Consider the following 12,856-nt stretch of genomic DNA (forward strand, 5'->3'; position numbering starts at 1 on the left):
CTTGCAAGACCATGTCACAATCTGACTTTTAAAAATGCCACTACAGGCTCAGGTGAGACAGGCTTAGTAACTGTAACTCAGTAAGGGCATGTCAATATTGTTTTCCAATGAAAAAAATTTTAAAGCACACAAAGCATGGAAGTAAAAGCTGTGTAGCTAAATAGGTAGTTTTAATCTCTTAGAGTCCAGTGTAAATACATTAAGGAAATGAGCAAACTTTCTGATGATAGGAGGCCATTTGGCCCATCCTATTGTTAGTGGCTAAATGATCTAAGATCTTTTCCAGGACTAAACATGACTTAGGAGTTTCTTCCATTCACTCCCAGCCATACCTATTGTGGGCTGATTGCATTAAACTCTCCCATGACTAATTCCATTTAGCTCCCATTTTAGCTGCAGTATTCGTACTTAGACTGTTCACCCCAGCTTTTACTAGTCGTCTGCTGTGTGGAAGAGAATCATTGTAAAACATTTTCTTAGAAATAGACTCATTTCTTGACTCTTTCTCTTACTTCTTAAAAGCATTTGTAGTCGACGCTTCATATTGTGGTATACATACATCACACCAGAGTCTTAATATACTTTACTCTGACTGTATAAAATTCAGAACCATCTTTTTTCACAGAACAGACTTCTTTCTAGAAATTAGTATAAAATAACAGTATGGGGTTTGCGAATTTAACTGTAGCACTTCGGTACTTTTTTCCGACCGATTCATGAACATGGTATTTTTTTCAATTGTTGTTTTCTTCTGTGAGAAGCACAAGTTCATGTATGCGACTGCATCTTAATACTAAAGTGTGATAAGACCTTAAAGAACTATCCTATATTTCCCTCTAGTCAGTCTTGAATTTAGCTAAACATAATTACCATTTATGCCCTGCAGTATTTTACTGATATAGCATGACATCCTTTTATATTTACTTATATTCACGTTTCTACTAATGTGCAAGCATTTGTTATTCTTTCTTCACATCCTAACAATGCGTAGATGTCTTCATTTTTAACTTAAACAATAATTATTTTATGGGTCACCAGCTGTGGGTCCTGTACAACTATTGGTTGTGCATTATAGAATCTAATTCATAAATATGCCTTTATTTCAAGGACTGAAATGAAAGATATTTTTGGAAGAGTCAGTGCGAGGTCAGTCTCAGTTTAGTTCTACAGTATTCTTTAGGGGTGTGACAGCAATATGAATACTTTTTGGTCTCTTGAGAAACAATCTTTGTGTTTATGGTGTAGGCATGTGGAACAGTACACACAGAAGAATTCAAGTAACATTCACTTAATAATAGAACGATAGTCACTAGGACTTGTGTAGAACAGTCACTTTACAAAAAAGTATTTAATTGATAAACTCTGTGGTGTTTTAATCAAAGTATTATCACAAATATACCAATTTTCTAAACTTGCCCCATCAAAAAGGCCAAAGCTCAGATAAAATGCATAATAGATGCACTAATGTGGTCAGGGCTTTTCTGATTTTTTACTGTCCTTTATATTTTTAATATTTTGTTCCATTTCACAGGAATGAAACGCACCCATACTCAGGTCAAACGAACACTGCCACGCCGATCATATGACTGCCCCTCAATCCCAGGAACAGACTAAACAGATTTCATTATTTACATTGGCATGTTTGCAAATGAGACAAGGCTATTTGGCTCATTTATTTCATCTGGGGTTTAGTAGCTAAATTGTTCTGGAAATCTTATCCAGCCGTTTCTTGAAATGAAGAAGTGGCTTCTCAACAACATGGTCGGGAAGCTAGTTCCATAATCCCATGGCTCATTTTTCTCACTTTTAAAAGCACTTCCCCATTATTTCCATTTTGCACCATTTAATATTTTACTAATTTCTGAAGAAGTATATTGAGTTGTCAAAAGTTTTGAGGGATTTAAATACGTGGACACATCCAATTTTCTTGTTTTTGTCCAGATCTAGAGTAACATGTTTACTTTTTTGCATTCATTCACCCTATTTAAAAAAAAGTCTAAATATCTCAGCTCCCTATAACTGTTCATCATATTGGGGCCGTAACTTCTGATAATGCACAATACAACAAATATGTACTGTGGTGTAACTGGATCTATGACCAAATATAACAGGCTGTTTACTAAAGGGGCTTATATTTAGTGCTGGTAGATTAGGAAGCCAAACCTGCTTTAAAGGTTACTTTGTTTTTACCATCATCAAACCACACAATTCTTTCTTGAAAGGGCTAGGATACGCCTAGTTTTACTTATTAACCTATTTCACATACATGCCTTTTGAGGGAAATAATGTCAGACAAATGACAAATGTCGCTGTTTACAGCAGAAACTTCTTTCATAATGGAGTTAAAGGGATGCTTTTAGCATAAATCATAACCATGTCATTACGAAATTGACATGTTTCATCCCTTAAGGATTTTCCTGGTAGGAGATTGTTTATTTTAGTAAATAAAGATGATTTTTATTGAAGTTTGCCTATCCTCAAATTTTCAGTTGCAGCAGATACATTGTTTCACACGTTTATAAAGGTGAAATCCATAATGTAGATGAATTGTACATTGTGAAAATGCAATTTTTCTTTCTGGTGATTGGTTCAAAACCACTGTAGCCAAACCTAATAGAGCTGAGGATTTTGAAGAAATCTCCATATGCAGAAAATGTAGTACAGACACCAACAACCTAAAAACCCATTCAAACACAGCACAGTACTATGTGAATTTCTGTACCAACCAACAGTATGCCCAAACCAGCATTTTAATTAGAATTAGACTTGCTTATCTACAGTATGTGATTTTTGTTTGTTGCACAGCAGAACACAATTCATATCTTTCAAAGTTAACTGTTTTATGGAAACCGAATGACACATGTCATTTACTTTCTTGATTTGAACTCTGCTTCTCTGTTTGGAGTGATGACTATTAAGCTGTTTGGAACTCATTATAAACTTCAACCTACCTCAAGTTATTTACAGTGAGACATACATGTCCTTTTAGTCTTTAGAAATGGGTGGGGTGGGATTCATTAATCACTCTGAAGCTTTGCAGAAAGTATTTTCAGGAATTTGAGACTGTCATGGCCGGGTTATTAGTTTTTACAAAGTGGAGACATATGTTTTAAATTGATGTGCTCACATGATTTAGTTAAATATAACAATGTTACAATGCTACACTATATATTAAATGTTCATGTTTTATTACAGAATTTTGATAAACCTTTGATAAGATAAACATTAAGCCAATTCCTAAGATGTGGAATTTATGTATGAAATATGTTTATTGTAAATTAAGTTATGAGGTAAAATGACACATTCTCTAACAGTAGTTCTTCTACATTCTTTATTTATACTGTATGTTTATTCTGAACAATCATTCAAAGCATGATTTTGAGCAACAAATTGTAAGTACCAAAGAATATTTGTATGAATATTTTAAAATCAAAGTAATGCAATGCTGGTCGGCAAAAAGGAAAAGTCTATCACTGGAATACAGTGTTTTGCCATTTGGATATATGTTGCCTATCACTTTAAGTACTTCCATCTAGGCACCATGCCAGATTTGAACCCAGAGTCCCTATTTAGATGTCTTGCCTCAACCTGCTTTCATTGACAGAATAAGCACATGAAACAATAGAGGCGGTCCTATTTGTATGGCTTTCACCATTTTTTTCCTTTAGTGTCAAGAGAACCGCACCAGAACTCTGTTGTTTCCTGGTGGAACAAGTCTAGATAATTGTTTCAGCCTTATTAAGAGATTAATAAATATCTAGTGTTGTTTTGGGTAAATGTACAGTAGGACTACATGACTGTCTTTAGATCTTTTCTACAACTGTTTTTTTTTTGTGTTGAAACTGGTGCATCTGGAGGGGAAATAAAAAAAGCAGTACTGTACAAAATGACAGTTTTACAAATAATGTTTTACATTGTGTGTTCCTTAAGAAGATATTCTGTTGGTGTCATATATTAAAGCATTTTATTTAGTGTTATTCTGAAATGGTTTAAAAATGTACATCTTAGACTGACAAAATACAAACTAATAATTTTTCCTTGCTTAAGACGAAAGAAAAAAGGGAAAGAAATTAAAGATTTAGGGCTACAAAAGACTCATACATTTCATATGAAATTCCTTAATATAATGCACAACTGACTTTGTTTGGGCTATATGGACCATAATCTAGTACATCATAGAGTATGAAGCAATGGTAACCCAAAATGTGTCTCTAGATTCTTTCAGGTGTACTGATGAACAAATAGATTTCTTACTGCATTTCCAGTTGCACCCCCTGACACACACACACGTACACACAATGTCTGTGAAATTTTGTGTCAGTACGAAGTGAAAAGTCACTGACAAGTTTCTGAATTTTAGACTTTCCGAATTTCATCAAGTGAAAAATTATTCTGAAATGCTGCCAAAACAGCATTTTCTGCTTTCGGCATATCATTCTATGAAGGCAGACGTCAATATTTTTGGTACAGGGAAAGCTAGTTTAATGTGCATTTTAATTTAACAATATCAAGAATATTCCTGTTCATGTGTCACTCTTTCTTGTGTCTTTCATGTTTTGCAACAGGGGGGTGGCAAAACGCTGATAACAAAAGATAATATTTATTTTAGAACTGACATTTTGAAATGTTTCAAAAACGTTGCAGTTTTACAGAATAAAATCTAAATGTAAGAAATGTTCTGTTCTCATAAATAGTGGACACACTGTGTTACGAATTTGTTTTTTATTGATCCCTTTGTTTAGCACATGGGATTGTAACCAAAAATGATCCCAACAGTCATGCTTGTGGCTCACATATTCAATGAGGATGTGCAATTGCTTTTAATAAATTGTTAAATGAGGCTAAAAGTGAAACTTAAGTACTGTTTTGAAAGCTTTGTATTGCATTGTAGATTAGTAATATCTTAAGTGACGGATACAGATGATTTTGTTGTGATTGGCTGTTACTGTTTTCAGTAAGGATTGAGTTTGTGCTACCAACATTCTCTTAAAATATTCCTCCTCCTATGAGCTGTCGTAAGGTTGATTTGAGTCTTCACTGCACCTAGGACTCTGAGCCTGCAAGAGGCAGATTAGAATGGCTGTGTAGTTCTGTTTTTACTGCACTAAACCAGCTAAGAAACAACATGAAAACCATCTGATAAATGTATCTTAAAAGTACCTGAAGCCTGACTGGGGTGACGTTTAGGAAAAAAATAGATTTCTTTCTATTTTGTTTATTTTTCTTTTGTGATTCTCTTTATTAACTCATTTTGTTTAATTTGAATGACTGAAAATACTTACGTTGGATTAACATACAAAAATATTCTGACAACAATATTAAAGAGCACAAAAAGGATAAAAAGGTCTTATGTCTATAACTTGTTTCTGTGTACAGGAAATAAAGTGCACAGTGGAAAAGAGTGTAAGTATCTAGTGTGCATTAAATTTAAAATTTCCTCTATTGACTGATTCTAATTCATAAAACACTACTGAAGTACAAGACGACACATTTCAGGAATCATCAATTCCATTGGTAAATTATTCTAACCAATAATAAATAACCACTTAGTTTTAACATGTTAGGAACTTGTTCCTTTTAATAAGTGGATGTTTATTAACAAAAGTCAGATTCTTCTGATTTTTAGATGCTTTATCAATGTATCCTTGAGGATTAATCATTTATGTAATCATAAAGTCATTTGCAACTCCTAAACTAACATGGTACCAAAATCTGATATGTTATTATAGTTGTTTCTGTTCTACTCAGCTCTGAAATATTCATTCTACAAAGGTTGATTTCATAAAGCAGCAACCTGTAAACTACTGTATCAATTCCTTTCTCTGTACAGTTCCGGCATATACTGTAGCATAGATAAACATGATATCTGTGTGATAACATTAAGATTTCTGGAGAAGGAGTTAGTATTCAATGACATTCAAATAAAGCAAACATCACCTGTATGTATTTTTCTGTAAGTCTATAAAGGAATAATCACATCCATGTATGATATAACGGCAAAAGAATGTAGCTGCTTAATTTTCTCAGTAAACTGTAGCGAACATAGAAACATAATTTGAGGTTTCACATTACTGTTGAAAAGGAAATTTAATGTATCAGTTAGAATCAGTAATATTTGGATTGCCTTTTTTTCTCATCACATCACCATGTTGCTTAAGATCACATCAAACATCAAATACTTAGAAATCCCTGCATGCCTGGTCTCCTTAGTTTCCTGTGGTGTGGAGGGCAGTTGGTACAGGCTAAGGTTCACTACCTTTATCGCCCTCACTTGTCAGCCATTTCGGAGACAGTGTCCAGACCTGCTCTGCACTGCTTTTGATCGTCTCTTTCACAAAGTCCTCCACCTTTAACAAAGAGGTGCTTGTGTTACTGCCCTGCCCTAAATTTAATGTTTAGCATGGTTAGAGTATTGCCCGCTATTTATTAAACAAGGTAAGAAGGGAATGTGTTGTGTTTAGGTGCTCTAAATAATGCCTTCAGAAAAGTTTATTTTGAAAGGGTTGGCATAAACCTCGTATTCTGCTTCGTTTGGTTTCTTTTCTTTCTTAACTCAAGCTTGAGTGTCTCATTTCTCATTGGCGTTTGAATATGTAAATGAAGTATATAGGTTCAGTGAATCCTGGTCAGCTCTTTCTGACATTCAGTCACCTCCTAGCCTCAGGGAGGGCAGACTGACCCCAGTGTTTGATCCAAAGGACTTTTAAAATCGGTTTAGCCACATGAGCTCAATCCATCTGGTGCAGGTAAATCCCTCTGGACTGATCCAAAAGGCAAAGCTGAAAATCTGTCTCAAGTGTTCTGCAGGACACATGAGGTTACAGGTTGCTGTCTCCTAAACTAACGTAATTGGTGGTCTTCCTCCATTCATAATGAGATTTTTCAGAAGATACCACTCCCGAAGGAGTGCTGCCTTGTCTTTGTGGCAGAGGAAAAATAATTTAGTGGGCAAAACAAATTTAGAGGCAAAGCTGATACGCTTATTAATGGACATGTTAGGTACTAAAATATATTATGTGTGCTATAGTTTCCACAGTGATGGAACCTTAACTTCTATTTAAACTTCTTTCATATCTTCCATATTAAAATCATGAGTAAATTTAATCCCATATTGGATTGCTACTATGAAACTCTTAGTTTATTAGAATGTTAAATTACAGATGATTTTGTGCTTTTAACAAGTGAATTGGGAAACAAAAGTACTAAAGGGATGTAATAGTACTCCCTCTTAAAATGTGTGTGACGCACAGGGAATTTTCCTAGACTTGAGTTATCTACAGTATATCATAATCGCCACAATGGGTCGTGATGAGCAGAATACTCAACTGCCAGTTCGCAGATCCTAAATTGGCAGAGTTTATATATTGTAGAAAGTCCAATGCAATCCACCTCTTTAGTCAATATGAGTGTTTTTCCTTTCTCCTATCTATATGAATGCTTGGAGTTCAAATTATTTCTCTTAAAGCTCTGCTCTCTGTACACCAGAGGATTTCAATCTTTTCTGTGAGTTAGAGAGCTGCAAATGACCTTACTGCAAAATTTCAGGAAAGGTCAATTCCTGATATTTATCGACAAAGTATCTGTTCCAGCAGTGTGCTCTGCTTTATAAACTATGAAATATACTGAATGTCTGAGGAAACATGTCATATGCTTTCACTGTACATTTTTTAAATAATACAATACACTGCAGGGGAACCCAGAACAGCCTGAGGCAACCACGTCAACTCCTAAGCTTCCTCCGTGTCAGCCTGAATTACATTTACTGAGAAACATTAAACAGTGCTTGAAATGTCCATTTTCTAGAGCCTGACCACCAGTCTTTACTCGGAAACTTTACCAGAAATTAAGTGCGTCATGATGTTAGTTATTTATGTTTTCATCTGACATCAGGAGGTGGAACATGGGAGAGCTTGGGAGTATAAAGAAGTTTTATATAAAGCCTGCATCTTGGTCATTTGAAATTCCCAAATTTTGACCTGGTCTGTTTATTTCTACTCTTTGCAGTTGCTTTAACTATGAAAACTACTCTGTACTGGTCGTATATTAAGCATAAATCAGACCTTAAACACCTAATAAATTATTCTATCCTATAATGTACTTTTTCCAATTTATTACTTCTAAAGCACTTCAGAAAATAGTCCATCATGAATTATCACCAGCACCAGGAACCAGTGGTCACAAGGATCTTATATTAAATACAGTTGCTCATGTTGTTACTGGGAGCATCAAATAACCTGCGCAGGAACTAGTGGTAGATTATTCCAACCTTGGAGATGCACAATCCTTGTGCTTCTTGCTCTTTGATATTTAAAAACTTGGCAACAAATGACAACCTACTGATCAAGACTAAATAAGAAAGGAAGAGTGTAAAAATGAGATGAAAAGTAGAACCCATCTTGCTCTTGGGACCAGCCTGGGGAGCTCACAGGTCATCACTGATGTAAACTAGTAAACCATAGAGTAGACTGAAGGGTTGAGGGTTTAAATTCCTGATGGGACTCTGCTGTTGTACACTTGTGAAAGGTATTTACGCAGATTGGTCCCGTAAATGCCCTGCTACATAAATGGATACCAACCATGTTGTCATAACAATGATGAGAAATGGTTCTCATTTGGTTTATGTGGTTGTAATTAAATAAAAAAACTGCCCATGAGGACATGCCTTACAGAAGGAACAGGAATGAAAACTGCTGTCCCCGTTTTTTTCTCACAGATTCTCCCAAATGATCTCATGATAGGAACACAGGTCTGTCAGTCTTTGTGCTCCTTTTCTTGGTGAAGCCATGTGAGCTTCACCTTTGGATGATGAAGGAGCAGTAAACTGAACCACTGACATTGTTCATGTGGTGAAAACTTAAGTCTAGCCTGGACAATATATTTGATTTTCCATCTGAACTAAAAACACCTTTTGGTTTTAATCAACAAGAGCCATTTTAAAAACAAGTTATCCTAGCTGGAACAAGTGATTATTACTTCATTATTTGGTTTCTATGGTGAGTTTGAGTCTTGGAAATAAATGACAAGTGAACTTCTCTTACACTAAAAAAAGTGTATTTTTGTGAAAGAATAGACATTTTCAAAAGTTTGAGGATTAAGAATTTCTCACTAATAATTCATTAACAGTGACTGGTGCATACACCTGCTGTGTTACGTACATAAGACAGCAGGTGTAATATATAATGGCAGTATATTGCTATATGCCTCTTTTGTTTAGTTAAGCTGACAGTTATATAAACGTGTTTTGCTTTTTGTTCTTTGCAGTTGCTAGAATCACAAGATGTAAAAGAAGATGCTGTCTTATGCTGCTCCATGGAGGTAAGAGTATAAAATATGAAATGAAATTCCTCTCATACTTTTTCTGTGTTTTAGGTGTCTCTTGGTTCCTTCTGTTCATTCGTGCATTCTGTTCTCTTGTTCAAGCTAAAATTGAGCCATGATTCTCTCAGTGCATGCGGTTCTGAGAGAGATTTACTTTAAAGTTATTTTACTTTAATTTTACTAATTTTATCTGTGAAACAGGGAATGCCTGTCTTTTAAAGAATCTTGAAGATGTCAAAAAGCAATCATGTAAAACACTCTGGAAATAATCCAAGATGCTGATGAAGAAGCCCATACTGTAGCCTGATATCAGGTCTTATGTGAGAATCATCATCTGCTTTACATTTAGGATTCTGTAATGAGACATTATTGAAGGCAAAGCAAACTAATTTAAATCTCAATGGGCCCAGTTCGAACCCATTTCTAGGACTTTGCCAGTAATATTCTATTTTAGGCAGAGATAAATATTTCTGTAGATTTTTTCTTTGAAGGTTAAGCATTGCTTTCTTTTACTAATAATGGTACTGGACAGTGACAGGCAAGAAGAAAAATGTTTCTTCAAAATCTAAACCTTTACTGAAGCTTTTATGAATATAACAATTTATTCATCTACCACAAGGAACTATTTAATTAAATTAAATTTTGTCCTAACCAAAGCTTAATGCTTTATTGTTAATTAATTGTGAATATACAAAATTTGATATGTATTTGTATGATAAGCACAAACGTTGTTGATGGTTCTTTGAGCAATGTGAAAAGGGAGCTAACATTCTGCAGTATTTTTCACAACAAGAGAAAGGCTAGCTTGTTTTGTACTTCACAGATTGCTCTTGTCTGGCCAGTGTTATTTGCCTCATAAAAATACAATTAAGTCTTGAAGGAGACTAGTAAACATTAAAAAGCTGAACTACCAAATGTAGTACAATAAAAAGTTTGTAAAACAAATGTAGCAGTATAAACTTTTCAGCCATGGAAAAATGAACAGTCAAAGGTTTAACTTGATCTGTTTTTGGAGAATAAATAATTTGCAGTCTACATCAGCATTGGTTGCCAGCAGTTTCTAATGCTCTTATCAGATTTTACAAGTAAGATAATACTGTACATCCATCCATTTTTTAGACATTTTGTCCAATACAGTCGAGGGGGAACTTGAGCCTGTCCTGGCAAGCATCAGGCACAAGGCAAGATACACTCTGGACAGGATGCCAGTACATCACAGACACGCACACACACACACTTCCATCAGGGACACTTTTCTCAGAAGTCAATTATGAAAAAGCCAAGTATGTCTTTGAACTGTGGTAGGAAACCAGAGTACCTGGAGGAATCCCACAGAAAACACAGGGAAAAGATACAAACTCCATGCAGATTGCACCCCAGGAAAAGGGCTCTAGGGTCTTAGAACTGGCAACAGTTGCAAGGCACCATTACTAATCACTGTGCCACCATTCCACAGTGCCATCCATCTAATGTATAGTATAAGAACTGCAGTGTCATTAATTTGGAGACATAATTCAACATTAAGGTCATGCACTTAATGTAAATTCAGCAGGACAGTCAGGACTAAGCTGTAGGAGTTTGATGAAGATGGGGGGTTTTCCTGGAAGAATCTCATAAATTATTAATCTTGGCTTGAGCAAGTTTAAAGTGTGACTTATCACTCCTCTCCCTCTTCTCTAGGCCGGTTTGTTAAGATCAGACATAGTCTTAGGGAGGTGAACTCAAGGGCATGATGTCCTGTATGATAATTTTATGAGCACCATAGGCAATGTACCTTTCATTTACAAAATGACAAGTCAGCAGCAGTATCGCAACGACACTGTTAATGTACAGTAAAACTCACCACTTATCTACTCATGATGTAAGTGCCATACTGTGTCATTTCAATTATCATTGCACAAGGAAAAAACGTAGTGGCCCCACATTAATAAGAAGTAGATTGAGGCAGGTTATGTGTTTGTTAATACAAAGATGTCCAAATCTTTTGCTATGGGATTGCATTTTTAAAAGAAGGCTTTTATTAATCCCTTTGCAAAATCCATTCTGATTCACTTTATTATACATTGGTGACATAATTATGAACTTTGTGAAATGAATTCATTTTTGCACTCTGACACTGGCCCTTTTTTTAACAATAACTGAATGTGGACTATTATCACTATTTTACAGCTTGCCCTTGTTCCAAAAACAAGATTGGAGGAAACCTTTTTTTTTTATCCTGTGCCAAAAAGTAGAACGTTTTTTTAGACGTTTGTATTTACGCTTTGGAGCCCTCTATAGGTTTGAGAGTGCTTGAATTTATTCAGAATAAATTAATAAAACTAATGTAACCCAAAATTTTATAAAGTTCTGTCCAATCAACAGCATGTAGAGAACAAAGAATGTGTACCTAGTAGGGTGACTACTGCTGTAGTGAGTAAGGGTTACTCAGGGATTGACTGCCCTGATTCAGAGATTATGCTGTACATGAGATAAAGAGCCCCTTCCGTAAAGTCAGTAAAGCCCAAATGCCTATTAAATTATTCCCAAGCATGTTCTTTAAGCATGGCTGACTGGCTGAGCTGGTTTACCCTGGGAAGAAGCAGACATCTCTGAATCTTTCCAGCCAGCTACGCTTCTGTCAGGGTAACTGCTTCTTGAGCCTAAAAAAAATATGTAACATAGTCTATTGGGCTATCCAGATTGTTTCATATTACTGATGATTCAGTTGATCGCATCCTCAGTTCTGACAAGGCTCTATTATAATTATGTTTCCTAAATTTACTCTTCATTAGAAGACTAATGGACATCGCATATGTGAGCAAATCGCATATGGCTGTCATCTTGTTTTGACATTTGCTGAAATACACTGCTTGTCTAAGCCAGTGGTAGACTATAATTTCTAACAAATAATGTTATTTGCATACCCTCCTTGTATATTTACTAGATAAATGGTTCAGGTTTAGTTTTCATTTTTAATTATCAACCAAACAGATATTAGGGTGACATGGAGGCACAGTGGATAGCATTGCTGCCTCGCAGCACTGGGGTCCTGGGTTGAGTATTTGGTCTGCTATCTTTGCAGAGTTTTTGTGTTTTCCCCATGTGTGCTCAGGAATTGTCAAAGTGCTCTGTTTTCCACCTACAATCCAAAACATACTTGGTAAATTAATTGTCTTCTGGTCCTGAGTGTGAGTGTGTGTGTTTGTGTGTGCCCTGCAATGAACTGGCATCACATCCAGGGTGTATCCTGCCTTGTGTCCTTTACTACCTGGAACAATCTCCAGCTCCCCAACAACAAGCTGCACACTGCACAGAATTAATACAATCCATATAAAATTATGAGTAGTATACCCAGTATAGTATTAATCCTATACCCCCTAAATTATGAATTATGTAGTCATGTTTTAACTTTAATTATACTTTACAGTATAAAACATTAGTAATTCTTGAACCTAGTAAATCTTATACCACATCCTGTAAACTGTTATTGCTCATACTGTATTACATAAATATTACTGTAGCTCTTGAACAGTGTCATTCAGTTTACATAGAATAC

The 12,856-nt window shown here is 35.4% G+C and overlaps 1 protein-coding gene across 2 annotated transcripts in view; it reads left to right on the forward strand.

The window, feature by feature from the left end:
* The window catches only part of ctif (CBP80/20-dependent translation initiation factor), a 139,844-nt gene that overhangs the window by 115,257 nt on the left and 11,731 nt on the right, over positions 1–12,856 (forward strand). For both annotated transcript variants that reach the window (XM_015340089.2, XM_015340094.2), the window contains one exon: positions 9,262–9,315. In XM_015340089.2, coding sequence (XP_015195575.1) covers positions 9,262–9,315 — 54 coding nt within the window. The remainder of the gene's footprint in view (positions 1–9,261; positions 9,316–12,856) is intronic.

This window comes from Lepisosteus oculatus, chromosome 3 (assembly GCF_040954835.1).
Source record: "Lepisosteus oculatus isolate fLepOcu1 chromosome 3, fLepOcu1.hap2, whole genome shotgun sequence".
Lineage (NCBI taxonomy): Eukaryota > Metazoa > Chordata > Actinopteri > Semionotiformes > Lepisosteidae > Lepisosteus > Lepisosteus oculatus.